At 39.7% G+C, this 17,116-nt stretch overlaps 2 protein-coding genes across 3 annotated transcripts in view; both read left to right on the top strand.

The window, feature by feature from the left end:
• The first annotated feature begins 345 nt into the window (after positions 1 to 345).
• Positions 346 to 3,784, top strand: c18h3orf33 (c18h3orf33 homolog (H. sapiens)). The gene is made up of 5 exons (XM_034197876.1): positions 346 to 731; positions 1,151 to 1,210; positions 1,349 to 1,508; positions 2,524 to 2,684; positions 2,804 to 3,784. The coding sequence occupies exons 1-5, from the start codon at positions 582 to 584 to the stop codon at positions 3,059 to 3,061; spliced, it is 789 nt and encodes a 262-aa protein (XP_034053767.1). The 5' UTR covers positions 346 to 581; the 3' UTR covers positions 3,062 to 3,784.
• A 1,267-nt stretch (positions 3,785 to 5,051) lies between these two features.
• Positions 5,052 to 17,116, top strand: part of LOC117533856 (1-phosphatidylinositol 4,5-bisphosphate phosphodiesterase eta-1-like) — a 57,671-nt gene continuing 45,606 nt past the window's right edge. The window contains exons 1-2 of one of the 2 annotated variants that reach the window (XM_034197821.1): positions 5,052 to 5,289; positions 15,177 to 15,298. In XM_034197821.1, the coding sequence (XP_034053712.1) occupies positions 15,220 to 15,298 (79 nt within the window). In that variant the 5' untranslated portion in view covers positions 5,052 to 5,289; positions 15,177 to 15,219. The remainder of the gene's footprint in view (positions 5,290 to 15,176; positions 15,299 to 17,116) is intronic. The other variant, XM_034197822.1, reaches the window with a different exon arrangement.

The following is a 17,116-nucleotide window of genomic DNA, read 5'->3' as shown; positions in this document are numbered from 1 at the left end:
CAGTGCATCTGTCATACAGTCAGTGGTCACTCCTCAATGATGTCTGTTACTTAACATGTTTCACATGCAACATCTGCCGCATGTGACTGTTATAAGAAACTGAGATATTTATACAGTAAGTTATTGGGGTGTTTTTTTGCACATAATATGAAATATTATATTTGAATATTAGGGGGAAATTATAATGTCTGTCTGGCGTTTTGCTTTGTGCATTGATTTATTCTGTAGTATGAAGTTGTCTATGTCAATTTTTGCAGACAAAGATGGGGACATCACTGATCACAGAGGTATTTATTAGGTTACTAGAGTGATCAAATGAATCTCAGCTTCAAAGAGCAACAACTACTTTTTTCCCGCCGCTATACTGTGCTAACATGAGCTTTCTGCAGCTAATAACGTTGACATTTTGAGTGCAAATTGCACTTTAAGGAACATTTGAGTTGGTTTTATTTTATAACATATTAATTAACTTAGGCGTATATGGACATATAAAGAGATCTCATCCTGTCATATCCCAACCAAACCACAGGGCGGAGACTTCAGACAAGCAATAGGTCCCACCCATAAATGCGGTGCGCCGGATGCATCGAATACATGTCAACATGCCGGAGTCTTCCAGAGAAGACGAGGAAATGACTGTTAGACAACAAAGATATCAAGGACACCAGTCGTCCAACAACATCGTGTCTTCAATATCCAAGTTTGCAGACGATCATTTGACCCTTGTGCGGGTAGGATTCTCCGTTTTGCAACCTACAAATGACTGGTGATACATAGACATGGACCTGCAATGTTATGGTCCTAATGCACGTGAGCCACCTGCAACTACGTTTCCGTGGCGGTAGTTCTAACGTATTAGTAAAAGAGGAGGGAAAAAACATATATAAATGCGATTCAGAAATCTGTTCTTAAAACATTTTTACAATTCAGGAACAACTCCTTAAAAACTACCACGTTGTCACAACACAGATATCCTGCTGGGCTTCACCGGGTGTCCCCAGTGGGTTTCCGGTCATGCCCCTGTGTCACTAATGTCTCTGTCAAAGTCTTTCTCATTGTCATTATCCTGCACATGCTCTGCTGGATTTATGGTATCCCTGTCATCCCTCTGTCAACTGCAACCCTCTCTTCCTCTATATTCTCTTTTCAGAACATAAGCACTGGACTGGCTGTTGTTGGCGTTATAGTAATAGCACGGAGTATCAAACTGGTAAGAGGGTAACGGCGGCACACATTGTGTCATAATTGGCCTTTAAGGATGTTAATGAAATGCACTTTCAGAAATGTTACCCAAATGAGTAATCAGACATGGCCACTCAGCTGTCTTTTTCCACTTCCACTTCTTCAGATCACCACATTTCATGCTGTGTCTGAGATCCCAGCCCGTTTCATTGAGAAGAACGTCAGCCTCCGTGGGAAAGTTCATTCAATCACAGAGAGAGGACTTAAAGTGGAACATGTTCCAATATATCTGCCAGTACTCTCTGGGATACTTTCAAGAAAACAAGGTAATGCAGGGTATCCTCTGAGACACACACACACACACACACACACACACACACACACACACACACACACACACACACACACACACACACACACACACACACACACACACACACACACACACACACACACACTTATATGGGTACTTACACAAGTAACTTAGGCCTACATGACTTGTAAACATTTAAATGGTCCAATCAGCACATGTATTCTTCTCCTGTTTGTTCAACAGCTAAACAATTTACTGCAGGTACACCTTTGTATAGTTATAACCAAAAATGTCCTTGTGGCATTTTTACTTTGTCAAGCTGTTTGCAATTGATTATCCTTTCATGAGTCAGAGTGACAGGTAACCTTGTTACCAGTATTATCAAATCATGGAATTCACTGAGCAATTACATCAAGCAGCTTATGCTTTATATAGCATGCTCCATCAGCAACTTTAGTGTGAAGGACTCACATGAACAGATTGTCAAATTTCTCACATATTACCTTTGTCCCAATCGACCTCAGACCAATTAAAACTGGTTAGACCCATTGTTTTGTACTGTGTCTGTTAAAGATAGTTTACTTGTGTTTATTTTAAACATGTGGCTGAGATTGCTGTTTTTTATATAAAGTCTCAGTCAATCCCAAAAGGGCTTGATATTGAATTTCAATGCTTCAAAACTGTTTTTGGTACAAGGAGAATCTGGTCAATAGTCTTGCTTCGTAAGTTATTGATCTTTCCAATGTTAGACTTTATTTCTGCAAAGTTATTGTACATCTGCCTGTGTTTCCAAAAAATATGGCTTTTGTAATGTAAGTTCCTTTAATAAAAAAAACAAAAACATTGTGGTAATTGATATGTGGATGTATTGGTACCAAACATCGGTATCATATTGGCACAAATATTAAACAAAATATCTAACAAAAACGATATTCAGTAACTAACATTGTGCATTACTACATGGTCAGCTATAACCTATACGCTTTACTATAACACGTATGGTAAATGGATGTTTGATGTGCTCTTAGGTGTGTGCACGTCCCCGATGCTGGTGCATCTTGCAGGAGTGGAGTTGACTCCAGAGGGCAGGGAATGGCTGCAGAAGAACCTGGCTCCTGCACAAACAGTCTGGCTAAAACTCATCAGTCGAGAGGATGACAGGCTTCACTGTTTGGTGTCTCAAAGCAGGGTGAGGCATCTCATCACTAAGATAAATGGAAGGGGGATTATCAGTCTCACAACCAAAATCATATTTCTATATATGATGTCAAACTGATATTGCAGGATGTGCTTTCCTTATCTTTCCAGGAGGGGTCGATGTTTAGCTATTGTGTGAACGAAGAGGTCCTTCGGCTGGGTCTGGCTCGCAGTGCACCCGTGGTTGGGGTCCGGCCCGACTCTCGCCTCTACTGGCGTCTCCTCAAACGGCTGCACAGGGCAGAGGTCAAAGCTGAGAGGAAAGGGCGGGGACTGTGGAAGGAGGACAGCCTATGGGAGAGAGCCTCCAAGGCGGTCAGGGACAATGCTTTATTCAGTCTGATGAGGAGGATTTTTAAGAGGACTTGATACACCAAGTGACTTTGCCATTCCAAGACAAAATATCTTGATCAAAACGAGACAACTTACAGTTATTTTTTCAACTGTATCCCTTGTTTTGCCCCCTGATATATCTAAAAAGGCTCACCAGGTTACGTGCCATCCATCTCTGATTTGTCATGTGAGACAAATATACCAATGAATGCTTTGAAAAAAAAACCTCATTTTTTTCATTACACCTGTTGCAAAGGTGTGTGGTTTGTTGTTGCTGTATTTCAGTCTTTAGACATTTGAAATGATTGTAAAACTATATCTCATACGCAGACATGAATCCCTTTGCTTTCACTTACCCCATTAAAACACAGCCAAGCATATCCTCCTGTTGGTGTGTGTTGGACACCCCACTAATCACACGGCGGGGGTGGGGTATGTTGATGGTGTTCAAAATGGAGAGGGGGGTCCACTGGTACCCTCTTACTGTTGCTATAGAAACACTATATGTGAAATACAAAGCGAAGAAAAGGCCAAACTCTATTGGCCGCTCCCTCAAACCCCATGGGAGCCTTACATGTTGTGTGTATGTGAGGGGGTCTTTAAGTACCTACAAAGAGGGCCCTTTTAGCTGTAATGTGAGGAGCTGGGCACTGAAATAGAACAGAAATTAGACTAAGCCTGGAACCTGCCCTTAATTTATAATGGCATCATTGCAGAAATGTAGGAGAAAAAACGAATTAATAAATTATGATTTGAATCCATTGATTTTCACTGTATATTATCTCGAGTCCTAAAACATAAGCACCAAAAGAAAACGTCCTGTGTGTCCAGGATTAGCCTCATGTGATTGTCATTATTTTTTGCAGAACAAGGCCACTGCCAAAGTTTCACCTTGTGCTTCCATGTGCTGTGGTGCGGTCCATGCTTCATCCATGCACGGCTGAGGAGGAGGAGGAAAAGGGCCTTCAAATGAAGCCAGACTGTGATGTGTGTCCTTTGGGGGTCTCTGTGCAGTGAGAAGTGGCACTGAAGCAGTCAACCCAATGGGCTCAAGGAGATTAGTGCAGGGGAGGTGGGTCGCTGGGGCAGAAGGGGATTTCGGGTCCGAACACAAAGGCAGTAGAGGAGGAGTCACAGGGGAAGGGAAAGGGAGAGAAGAGGGGAGGGGGGGGTTGATGAATCAGCTCTCTTTTGTTGTGCAAATGTTACTAGAGACTGTTACGGCCCATGAGGCTTGTGATTGGTGGCCTGGTTTAAATTGTAAGGTGCATTTCAGGCGGATGGCTGTTGCTGCCAGACTTTGAACTGTCACTGAGGGAGGAGTGGGAGGGAAACCATGGCTGAGAAAGACAACAGGGGGAAGTCAGAGCAAACGTTTTGAAGCTGGAGTTAACAAGAAAAATGTATGTTCCTGAAGAGGTTAACATGTGTGTGTATTATGTGGCTGCATTTTCTTGTTTAACCTCAAATTATGATTCATTATTAGTGCAGTTAGGAACGTTGAGTGCAATTATTGGTCAGTATTTGAATGTTACATAAGGGCATTGATGTTTTGCATAGTCACCTGCCATACTGTATAATTAATATAACTCCACAATTTTTCCAAATGTAATCTTAAAGTTAATAAACCTGAAGGAGCAGGATGAAGATTATTAAAAAAACATCTGAAAACGGTTTTAACTTCATAAGAGAATTTAGGGCAACTTGCTTCCTCGTCATTTTCAAATAATACTACTGTGGAAAATGAGAACTGTTACAGTCATCAACTAAATAAATACAATGACAAATAGTATATTATCATCAACATTTAATGTAACTAAAATGTATAGTTATTGTCACACTGGTAGGGTAATACCGGTATCAGAATGTGTTTATTTCTCAAATAAAATAATTGAGTCATGCTGTTCCGCTTTTTGTTCCTTATGTTGAATGGAAGATCGGAATTAATGACTAATCCATCTCTCTTGTTTTCTTTGTAAATGTAGTCCACTCCGAAATCCACTCCAGGTTTTTCCTTAATCCACTGGTCCCACACTAGTCTTTTGAAAAGACACCGTGCTTGATGTAGTGGTGGGTACTTGCCCACACCAGTGAAGTTGTTGGGACATTTTCTCCTTTGGAAACCACGATGCTGGGACGAACTCTGATGTATATTACACCTGTGCCATGGACTTCCAGAGCTTGATGGACTACTGTTCTGGGGAAAGTGGCAAGATTTTATGAAGAAGCTGAGAACGTGGTTTCAGAATCTGAAACTGTAACAAGTAAGTAAGCCTGTGATGCTTGATGTGATTCTTAAACAAATAGCATGTGATAACTCACAAGGTTCATTTTCTCATTTAAAAAGCCTGTTTTTTGGAACTTAACTCTACTTTTCTTACTATGGCAATTTGCATACAGTGAGCTGTCACTTGAAATGTACTGTTGGTTGGATACTGTTTGTATGCAGTATCCAAGCAGTTTTGCACCTGCTAAACATGTGTGCCTGTAAATGGCCTGGACACACAGACTCTGTAATATAGAAACTTAAGACTTTTCAATCCTTATCTATATTGTACCACTCCAGTTGTAATCAGATTTAAAACACTTGTTCTATTCTTTGATACATTTGACAACCACAAATTGCCTAACCTGATGTGGTATACACAATTGTCATGTTATTTGGCTTGTGTTTCTACTAGAATCAATGCTTAATCTGGGTGATTGATGAAATATTTTCTGCTGCATGTGTTTTACATTGTCATGCTCCTTCCCATTGAGCAAACAGAGATTTGCAGCAGGGCAGCATAACAAAGGCCTTTATTACTCTCAGCCGGTAGCCATCCTCAGAGAGAAAGAGATGGGGCACTCCCCCGTCCGAGAGCAGGGTCCTTGGGGATTTTTTGATTTGATTTGAGTGGTTGTGTGTAGCTGCCTGGCTGTGAAAGACAAAGAGATTTAAAGAGACAGGAATCTGGTGGTGTGACACTCTTCCAAATGCACCCTTTCGAAACCCAAAGGTAACTCCATCTTTTTCTCATGCCTGATAAACAATACAAACAGTTGTCAACATACAAGGAGAGTCTTTGTCAGGCAGTGTTGGTGAAGCTTATTTGTACTGACATAAAGGCCTCAGGTCCAAACTCATTGGTTTTATTTTTGCGCTGTTTGCAGTTTTTAATTTAACTTTATCCAAATGATAATATTTTATTTTACCTCCTGTCACAATAAACAAATAATCAACTATAAGACATATCTTTTCAATCACGTGTGTGTGTGTGTGTGTGTGTGTGTGTGTGTGTGTGTGTGTGTGTGTGTGTGTGTGTGTGTGTGTGTGTGTGTGTGTGTGTGTGTGTGTGTGTGTGTGTGTGTGTGTGTGTGTGTGTGTGTGTGTGGGTGGGGGGGGGGGGTGGGGGGTGACTGGAGGAATGCATCAGCAGTAAAGTGACTCCCTTGTTATTATGTGACTTGAAGTATTGTGAACAGTGTATCGGCTTGCTGGTGTAGAGTTGTAGGAGCGGGAACATGACTCTTTGTGGGCGTTGTGATCCCTCATGAATATTTGAAGTTTTTTTGGTGGAAAGGGAGGGAGGAGGAGTGAAGGGACGCTACGTTGAATGAACCAAACGTTTAAATGTCTTTGCAGGTAATAGAAACAAGCTATCACTCATTGCTTCTATACTGTATGTCAGAGGCCTACTACACACACTAGCTCATATGTATTTACAGAAATTGAAAACTTTATATGACTCCGTTTTGCCAATGTGTTCTCAATCCAGCAGAAATTCAGCATATTATAGCAGAGTTTGAGTCTAAAACCTGAGAGATAAAGATAGGAACAGAAGGGGGAAATCTATCTCTTCTTGAAATAGATCTGAAGGTTTGACTCATGACCTTACCCACCCTTCAATTTCACAGTAAAACAAGATGACCCCACTACACACAGTTCTATCACACACATATGCAGATGCAAAAAAGTAAACATTTCAAAAAAGATTGAGCTCTTACATTTTTTTATCCCTCAAAATAAATGCAGTATAGTTGATATTTTAGCACTGGAGACCGGATTTTCTTCTAAAATGGATGGACCTTTTTATTGGTAAAACATTTTTAAGGATGTACTTGCAAAAATGTTGAGGCAATTCTCTTCGCAAACCTTCAAATTGTAGGCGCTCAATTTCACATTACAGAATTCAAGAAATATATTTGAGCTTTAATTCCAGGCAGTGGATCAGTTTGTATGTACACATCTCTTGTGTAGAGAAGAGACCCCCAGTTGTGAGTTGTTTCAGCCATAAAACAGCGTCTGCTGTTGAGCTCAGATAACCTCAGTGCCCCTCTGTAACAACTCTGACCCCTCAGTAACCTCCCTGCCTCAAGGGTCACTCTGTTTCCTTATCAGGTCAAAGGCCTGCTGAAACTGGACCGACTGGTCAATTTAGATGTTACAACTTCCACTTCCTTCCTCCTAAGCTGGTGGACACATGCTATAGCTCTAGGGCAGAAATGATTAGTTAAATAATGTTCAACAACTTTGTAATGCGCTTCTTGTTTGAATAATCTTCCCAGAGAAATTGTCAAAACATCTCATGTTCCAGCTTGCCAAATTTGAAGATGTGTTGCCTTCTCAGGTCATAGCCTATATATATATAAATTGAATATATTTGGGTTTTGAACTCTCATAAAGAAAACCAAGCAATCATTTGATTAATTAATAAAATTGTTAGTATCAATCGATAATTAAACATATTTGTGTAATTGGCAAATCACAAACTTAATAACAGATACACTTTCAGGGTGATAAATCATGTATAGATTGTGTACACTATTCACCTGTAGTGCTTCCCCTTAATCAACATGTAGTTTGTGTTCATTAAGTTCCTTTCAACAAAGTCCCATATAGATTTAACTCAGTGAGTTAGGGTCCACTCATGTTGTTTGGAAACCATCCGTCTAGCCATCAGCATACCAAAACTGTTTACCCTCCATCCAATAACTGCTTAACCAGCAATTAAAAGCTACTCATTGACTCTGTAGAGCAGGCTGATGGCCATTAAGATCCTCATCCATCCCACTTGACTTGCAGTGAAGGAAGATATAAAGGAAACAAACAACATCAAATCAAATCAAATCAAGTTTTATTTATATAGTACATTTATAAACGATTTATGGTCGAGCCAAAGTGCTGTACATATAATAAAATTAGCCTACAGTAGAGACACTTTACAGCAAATACAACAGCACAGATTGTTCAGAATATCAGTATGAGAAAAACGACACCCTCTGTCCTTAGACCCTCACATCGTACAAGGAAAAACTTCCAGAGAAAACCCACAGTTTAAGGGGAAAAAATGGGAGAAACCTCAGGGAGAGCAACAGAGGAGGGATCCCTCTCCCAGGACGGACAGACGTGCAATAGATGCCGTGTGTAAATCGAAGAGATAATACATTTTACAGCATATAGACCGAATGTTAGGAAATGCATGTGTCTGTAATAAGAAGATGAACATCACTGTGTCTTGTTTTAGCATTTACCATACCATACCAATAACCATAGCAGTTTTAAATACAATTTTAATCATGGTAAATATAACCTCTCTCATTCATGGCAGCTGGTTAAATATAATAAATCCACCATTGTATATCTAAATATTCATATTATCTATATAGATTGTTCTTTGGCATGTGTCAATATAGGGCGACAGATGCTGCTCTCTTTGTGTCCGTGTGTCATGACAGGGCCGTTGTCACATTGATAGATGCTTATATGAGGGATAATTCCTGCCGTGCCACATGTGCCATTAATATTAAACAGCCCCATAATGAATGATGGGTCTTATACTCATAGTTTTGGACATCATTTCTATTATTATGTTAACAGTCCAACAAAGAAAAGAAAATGAGCTGTCAGACAAACAGTTAAGCAGACGAGCGGATTGTCAAGATCAAACCGGAGGTTCAATTATGACTAAAGTTAGACATAAAAGTGTTCCTTATAAATAATTCTACTTGGATTTGTTGAGCTGTCACAGAAAATTCTACTTCTGTGCAATCTTAAATCACTGGACATCTCCTCCACAGTGTTAATGACTAATAGAATATAATAGGCATAGTTTTACTTTAACAGTCCAATAACATATTATTGGATCTCAAATGTCTTGTACATAAAGGCTTAAAACATATGTTAATTTAAATTGTAAACCACCAGCTTAACGTTTTATTTAACATGATTATTTGGCCCTAAATCCATATTTTTAAAATTTATTTTACGCAAAAATGGCATTAAAGGCATGCTTTCAAATGTTATATTTGAGAAAAACTGTATTACCTTTCAGTTAAAGGGATGCAATATAAAATACCAATGGTTCTTTGCTTGATAAGAAACAAAATATCCTGTATATTAAGCACTGTATCTTCAACAGCCTGTATAAAAGAAAGGATATCTATCATGTCAGATAACGTGGGTTTCACATGCAGACAGTGGACGTGATAAAATGCTGCAACCACATGTTTCATATTGTATTACTTCTAGGGATGTAACGATACATCGAATATCGCGATATCGCGGTAAATAAATGTCTCAATACCGTCTTGAGACTGACAAAATCTACCGCGATTTTTTTTTAAATACATTTATTTTAAAAAAAACCTTTATTTAACCAGATGGTCCCATTGAGATCATCGATCTCTTTTTCAAGGGAGACCTGTCCAACATGGCAGCAAGTAGGTTACAACATGAACATAAAACAACAGATAACACAAAAGGACATCGTATTTACAGGGCTACATGTACATACCTAGAGACATTGACAAGTACCAACAGTATATTTATATCTCACCCTGTCAATAAGCCTCACCTTCTTGGCAAACACTGTATTGTTTTTGAAGTGGTGGAGAGACAATGCACAGTTTTACCCACTGCTGTTACCCATGGCCAAAGCATATCTCTCTGTCCCAGCAACATCAGTACCAAGCAAGAGAGTTTTTTCCACAGCAAGGGATATTGTAAACGCCCAAACATCCCAGCTTCTACCTGGAAATGTGGACATGCTCATATCCCTAAAAGATAACCTTGATGATGCTGAGTGAGTGAGTTAGAGTTGAGTTACTTGAAAAACTAAAGTGAAACTTGATTTATTCTATTGCAGGGTCTGATTATTATATTGTTGACACTTTAAAATACTACTATCCTACTAAAATCCTGTACAAATCAGATTTTTTATTTAATAAAGGAAAACAAATTGAAGTTAAAAAAAAAAATATCGTGATAAATATCGTCCCGTGGACTTTTTATCGCGATATTATCGTACCGTGAGTTTTTGGTATTGTTAGAAATTAAAATCAATGTTTTGATAGCATAATGTATCTTAAACATACCGTCAGTTTAAATGCTATTTTATTCTGAAAAAAAACAGAAGTTCTCAATACCAAGCTTTTATTCTGAAAATCCTTCATGACGACATCCGGGACTACCATCCATTAGTATCATTAAAGTGGCTATTGACGCCATTAACATGTGTTACATATAAAGTTATGAAAGAGATAAGGAGGAGAAAAGGCATGTGGAAGTAAGCAATGAATGTAAAATGTCGAAATCCTCCGTTTAACGCAATATCGGACACAGAAGAACGAGGGGGAAGTCTCCTACGTCACCACAGCCCCCAGAGAGGAGGAGCAAACAGCCAGCAAGCGGGAAGGACGAATGCTTGTGGGCTCTCTTGGACTCGGTCGACCACTGCGAGAGGAAGCTGCAGCCTTTCTCTCCTCACTGAAAAATATTCTGCTTGTAACATACCCGCGCCTTTTTTAAAGTATACCATTTGAACCTTCTCAGAGATTCCATTTAGTCTTCTTTTAAAGCTTCTCTCCTGGACGCGAGAATAACGAACACAGCATAACAGTATTGTTACATCCCTAATTACTTCTGATTGATTTAAAGGGGACCTAACAAAATGCACTTTTGTACATCTTTTACACATGAATATGTGTCCCCGGTGTGTCAGGGAACTCACCAAGTGTCAGAAAACACAACTCTCTCTTTTCCTCCATACCCAAATCTCTAAAAACTAGGCTGTAACGGATCTGATACAGATTTGAAATATCTCTGACGTCAGAAACGAGGAGCTTCGCCTATATGGGCAACTCTCCACCTATCAGGAGGAGACAGCCACGGCCATTGCCGTTCGAAAGCGCTGGAGACGCTGTAGTACATATGCCAGGCCTGTAGGTAGCGAAGAAGACTTCTCGCAGATTCAGCCCTTGCAAAAACAGGGCTAAAAAAGAGCAAATAGAGCAAAATGAGGCATGGCTAAAATGCATGATCTGTTTGGTATTTTGAAAAAAATAAATTGCAGACATGTTTTATATAGGTATGGCCCTACAATATATTATTCAAATATAGCATGATAGGTCCATTTTAAATATCTACTTCAACAAAAGTTTTAACTTGGGGGCATCCTCGACCTACTTCCTGCCAGGGCATGAGATAGAGAGGCTCATCAGGCAGTCTGGCAGTGAAACATTTATTTTTAAGCTGCTTTCTCTCTCAGTAGCCTGATAGAATGTAAAGAGCAGGCGGTTTCCCCCTGAGGTTTGGCCCATGTTGTAGATGAGAAGGCTACTGTTACACACAGTCAGAAGAGGAAGAGTCAGTTTACCAACTTGTGTTACATGCACTGACACACACTTTCACACTGCTTTGATTTATAAACCATATGTTGTTTTTTTATTATCCTTCTTGCTATTATTGAAGGAATAGATTGACATTTTTGCAAAAGTGTTTTCTTGACGAAGTCTAGATAACAAGGTCAATACCCTCTGCCTGTATATGAAGCTACAGCTAGCAGCCTCACCCAGGTTAGCTGCAGTATACACATCAGTAAAATAAAGCTAGTTCCCAAAGGGGTTATTGGATTTTTACCAACAATAATGTATACAGTCTGACAGGGATTATAAAAAACATAAAGGTAAAACACAAAAAACACAAACCAGTACCTCTAAAGCTCACAAATAAACAGGTTACATTTTGTTTGTTCAATTCATATAAATACACTCTCCCAAGACAATCACTGCTACTGGACAATCATTATTTCAGTACTGTACATACAAAACAACACTTTTGTAAGGATCAGAAAAAGGGAGAATTAACATGTTTTAGGGATACTCTTGGTAGATGGTAGATATATTTTGATTTTACCAGACCAGCTGCTTCTTCCAGATTTTACTATGCCAAGCAGAGCTAACAAGTTGCTCTGGTATTTTCTAATTTAATGGACACACATGAGTGGTAACAGTGTCTTCATCTTACTCTCAGCAAAACAAATTAACAGAATGTTGAACTATTTCTTCGATTTGGTAATGTTTATATTCATACTTGGCTTTCAACGGTAAATACAATCTCTGATCATCTTTGCTGTATTGCCTTGTGCAGTATTTGTAAAACTCATTAACTTGCATATTCCGGTCATTGCTTCTTGCAGTATGACTTACAAATATAATCAAATTCAACCAGGAGCTGGCTTGCCATTAAAGCTGCTCAAACAGTGTCTCCAGCTGTCTGCTCGGCTCCTATCTCAAATTTTGACTCTGTTATGAAAACAAACAGTAATTTAGAAACACGATTCTGTAATTGAACCTCAAGGGGCCGTGCTCAAGAGTTCAGAGCAGCTCAGAGGTGTTGCAGGCACAAGGTAAAGCGCAGAGTTTAATAAATTTGAATACAAAACCCTAGATGCTTAGGCAACACACACGTTTTCAAAAGAACATTTTAAAATAAGTCAAAGCTGTATTTAGTTGTCTACCAGGCACCATAAAACACTGATCATGTCTCAGCAGAGCCTGTCTTAAAGGTATTTTTAACCTTCATTCTTGCTGGTTTCTCTGTGTTGTTTTAGTTTTGCAGGGTGTTTTAATTATTTTATTTTATTTCTTGCAAATTTGACTTCCTACAACAACACCAAGCAGATTACAGCTTAATATTTAATCACTTATCAGTGTTTCCCCTAGGTTTACTGCTTTGGGGGGGTGCTGCCTGAGCGGGGGGGGGGGGCATTGGGCAACGCATTGGGCAAAGCTACGCACGCTGCCGTGTGTAGGGGCCGTTACACAAAAAGTGCTGCAAGTGCAACTGAATTAATGTGTGAAAGAATGACAAAACTGTCCCCAGAACATCATTCATACTGGGTATTGCGCTTATTTAAGTGGAAATACAAAACATGTGTACTAGTAGGCTGCAGAGAGAGGAGCTGTGGATTATCGTTATTGATTAATGCATCAGTGTTTCTTAGGGTCAAAAAACACTAAACTCACAACTTAAAATGAAAGTGTTAATAAAAGAGCACATGTTCAATGTGAAAAGTGACAGTAGATATATATTAGTTGCAATTTGGTGCTATATATATATATATATACAAAACATTAATTTTGTTAACACCTTGAATTTCAGGGGGGTGCGCCGGGCTCCGTTGGCGGGGCGCAGCGCCCCTCTAAGACAATGGTAGGGGAAACACTGCTTATAATAAAACTGAAATGTAGATACAAACAATTATTGTAACACTATTGAAAACAAAAGATGGTAAACATTGCTTATCTTATTAAAACTAAAGAAAGAGTACAGAGATTCCTGATCATTAAATTATATTTCATTTAAAAACAAATGAAATAAATTATTGTCACAGTTATCTGGTCACATTAAACATGGGTGTTATATTAACAGAATGGGTCTTTGTCTCTATGGTCGCTCATAGGCATCACAGACTTTCAGCCTGCTGTGGTTTAATGTTAGGCAGTGGAAGAGTCACAGGAAAGTACTTTCACCTCAATGATACTTGTTAGCTTTACGTGTTCGACCAGACAGTCACCTCACCTCAGGTCAGCCGGCACCAGACGCCAATAACTGTCCCAGAGGCTCCAAGCCTTTCCAAATCTCTGTGTGTGTGTGTGTGTGTGTGTGTGTGTGTGTGTGTGTGTATGTATGTGTGTGTGTGTGTGTGTGTGTGTGCGCGCGCACGCGCGTTTGTGTGTGTGTGTGTAGTGGGGAGCAGTAAATCACTGTAAGATAGATGAGCAACAGGTGGGGAAACACTAAGCAGTGAAACTGGCAGTAGAAGAGGTAGGAATGAAAAGTCAGGAGGAAGTAGTGGAGAATTGGGAATCCGGTAATAATTGCGAGGAGAAACAGAAGGAAGATAAATGAGAACACATGGAGAGAGATGTAGAAATCTAAGGTTGACAACAAAAACCGGCTAGAGGTATGAGAACCTCTATGACGGTTTAGTAAAGAGGAGGATCAGAACCTGTTTTCATGGCAGAGATGAATAGAAACAGCATAGAGTCTCATAACCTAAATAGATATGTGCTATGATTGGTATTTATTTGATCCAATTACATGTTGATTTTGTTCACAACACCAATAACATTTCGGACTATAACTGAACCTCTTACTTTACGTTAAGAGCTGCATGATGTGATATTTCTGCCACTACCACAATAAAAATACATTTCTAAAATCATAGCAAAACATTGACAAAAAGAGTACAGTGAGACACAGAGAGTCACAGAAGCAGTGTTCAATGTACTGTATATGTGCAAATAGCTTAAGCTAATTTCCAACACTATAGTCAATTGATGGAAATGTCTTGTTCCAAAATTATTAAATTGACATTGCAGTTTAAAATCTTGACATTTGTGCATAAAACTGCCCACAAATGCTGATTAATTTCTGCTTCAGTATAATCTGACAAACTGTGTCACAAAAGTGCTGTAAGAGGAAAGTTTCTTGCTATTTCCTTCATACATTTGCTTAACCCAACTCTGAAAGTCTTTCAAGATAATGAGTCTCCTTTGCACATCATTAAAACATAAATGTGTTTGTAATTTTAACTGTTAAGCACCCCTAAAATCGTATTTCCTACTTTCCTCAATTTAAAAAAAAAAAACATTCTATTGCTGATGTAATTTAAAAGAGATAATACATACCTTTTCACAAATGTTTTTTTTTTCCTGCTAGATCTTTAAACTTTCCCCTCTTAGTTACTTTATTACACTGTCCGGAATGGAAGCAATTTGGTTCAAGGCACAAGACATGTGATGCATCCTCGTTTTTATCAAGGTGTCTTTTTAGATTCCTGCAAAAATGTTTTGACAACTAAAATATACTTTCTTTCCTTCTTAGGTCATCCAATTGTTCTCCCTCCTGCATCCCTCCTGTCCTTACCATGAGCTCCAGGTTGGTGAACAGGAAAGGAGATCCTCAGTACCGCCGGCACTTCCTGACAGACAACAGCACCTTTCATGGTAAATATAACATGGACAGAATATAATCAACAGTATGCTCTCTCTTATAACTGTACATCATGGCAGTGAACAGTAGAGGGAGACTCGTCTCCACGATTGAGCCTCAAACACTCAGGCATTTCAATTGCAGTTGTAATAGTGTTGTGAAATCATCAAATCTTATTACTGTTCACTGTTACGGCCCCTACACACGGCGGCATGCGTTGAAGCTTGCCGGCGGGCATGTCTGACGCTCGACTAACAACCAATCACATGAATCTCCCGCCCCAGACACACAAGCAGCGGTTTGATTGGCTAGAGCTTGTACTGGCATATGATTCGATTGGCTGACGCTTCCGTCGAAGCTTCAAAAGTAAAAACATTGCTCTACTTTTGAAGCGAGCAATGCGAGCAACGCTTTGCTCCCACAATGCAGTTCGGCGAAGCGTGACGTTACCCCATTCAAAGTGAATGGGCAGAAGCGTTGAAGCTTCAACGCACGCCGCCGTGTGTAGGGGCCGTTACACAAAAAGTGCTGCAAGTGCAACTGAATTAATATGTGAAAGAATGACAAAACTGTCCCCAGAACATCATTCATACTGGGTATTGCGCTTATTTAAGTGGAAATACAAAACATGTGTACTAGTAGGCTGCAAGAAATGACTTATATTATGTTTCTCTTCATGGGTGATTCATACATATTAGCACTCATACAGTGGAAAGTTGAAGGAAAAAGGGAGACCATGCATATACAAGGGATCAAGGCATCATCGTGAGTGCCTTGAAACATGCATTACTGTTTATGCCAGTATGTTGTATTAGATACAAGGAATCACAGCAACTAGTGCATTCTTCATTATCTTGAAGGGTGTAATTAATACAGACATCACTTTGATGTCTGTATTAATTACATTGGTTCTGAGGTGCTGTTTACCCAGGAACGAAACGGGTTGTATCCGCTACTTTTCTCTTTTGTATAGCCCGTTTGTTCACACGAGGCCGTAACGGAACCGCGGAAACGGACCCCTAAAACGATAACATAACGGGTCCCAAGGTGGATAGGTCTGCGGACGGAACGCTCTGGGAGGCCAAACGGCTCTGTGTGTACGTCCTATACGATCATTTTCCTGATAACGATGAAGCCATAGCCCCGCCTCTTCCCACCTATGCTGCTCACTGCTGTAGCATGGTCAGTAGCTACTGCTACTGACCATGCTACAGATGTTATTGCAAAATCTACAGCTCCTCTATCAAAACCATCAGCAACAAGTGGACATGGAGAACTACATGAACTACATGTTGCTAAATCCACCGCGGAGAATAAATAGAAGGGCAACCATGGCAACCATGCTCGGGGGTCTTCTTCACTGCTTTTGGTGTATTTTGTGGCGGAAGTACAGGCCCGGCATATGTACTACAGCGTCTCCAGCGGGTCGAGCGGTCTCGTGTGAAGGAACACGTTTATTGAGCCGTATCCGTGTGAACGGAATACCTTTTTGATATCGAATTTGGTTTGTGTGCATTTCGTTTGCATTTTGTTTGCGTTTCGTTTGCGTTCCCGTGTTAGTGGGGCCTGAGACAGTCAGGCTGCATGCAGTCCATAACAAATCTATTTCCCTCTGTGGCTGTCACACCTAAGACCACTTAAAGGTTCATCACATACATTACATTACATTATTACATTGCATTTAGCTGACGCTTTTATCCAAAGCGAAGTGCGTTCGACCAACAAAATACAACTTGAAGAAAACAGAATCATATAAGTACATCAGGCTTCATAGAGCAAAAACATTTCAAGTGCTACTCAACTGGCTTTAGATAAGTCAGTCCTTTATTAGT

This window comes from Gymnodraco acuticeps, unplaced genomic scaffold (assembly GCF_902827175.1).
Source record: "Gymnodraco acuticeps unplaced genomic scaffold, fGymAcu1.1, whole genome shotgun sequence".
Taxonomy (NCBI): Eukaryota; Metazoa; Chordata; class Actinopteri; order Perciformes; family Bathydraconidae; genus Gymnodraco; species Gymnodraco acuticeps.
The sequence above is the reverse complement of the archived record's forward strand: the minus strand, read 5'-3'. Positions and strand labels throughout refer to the sequence as shown.

Excerpts from the sequence above, each read along its gene's own strand:
- c18h3orf33 (XM_034197876.1), top strand. The coding sequence starts at position 582 with ATGCATCGAATACATGTCAACATGCCGGAGTCTTCCAGAGAAGACGAG. Across the intron at positions 1,509-2,523 it reads GATACTTTCAAGAAAACAAG|GTGTGTGCACGTCCCCGATG; the intron begins GTAATGCAGGGT and ends ATGTGCTCTTAG. Across the intron at positions 2,685-2,803 it reads GTTTGGTGTCTCAAAGCAGG|GAGGGGTCGATGTTTAGCTA; the intron begins GTGAGGCATCTC and ends TTATCTTTCCAG.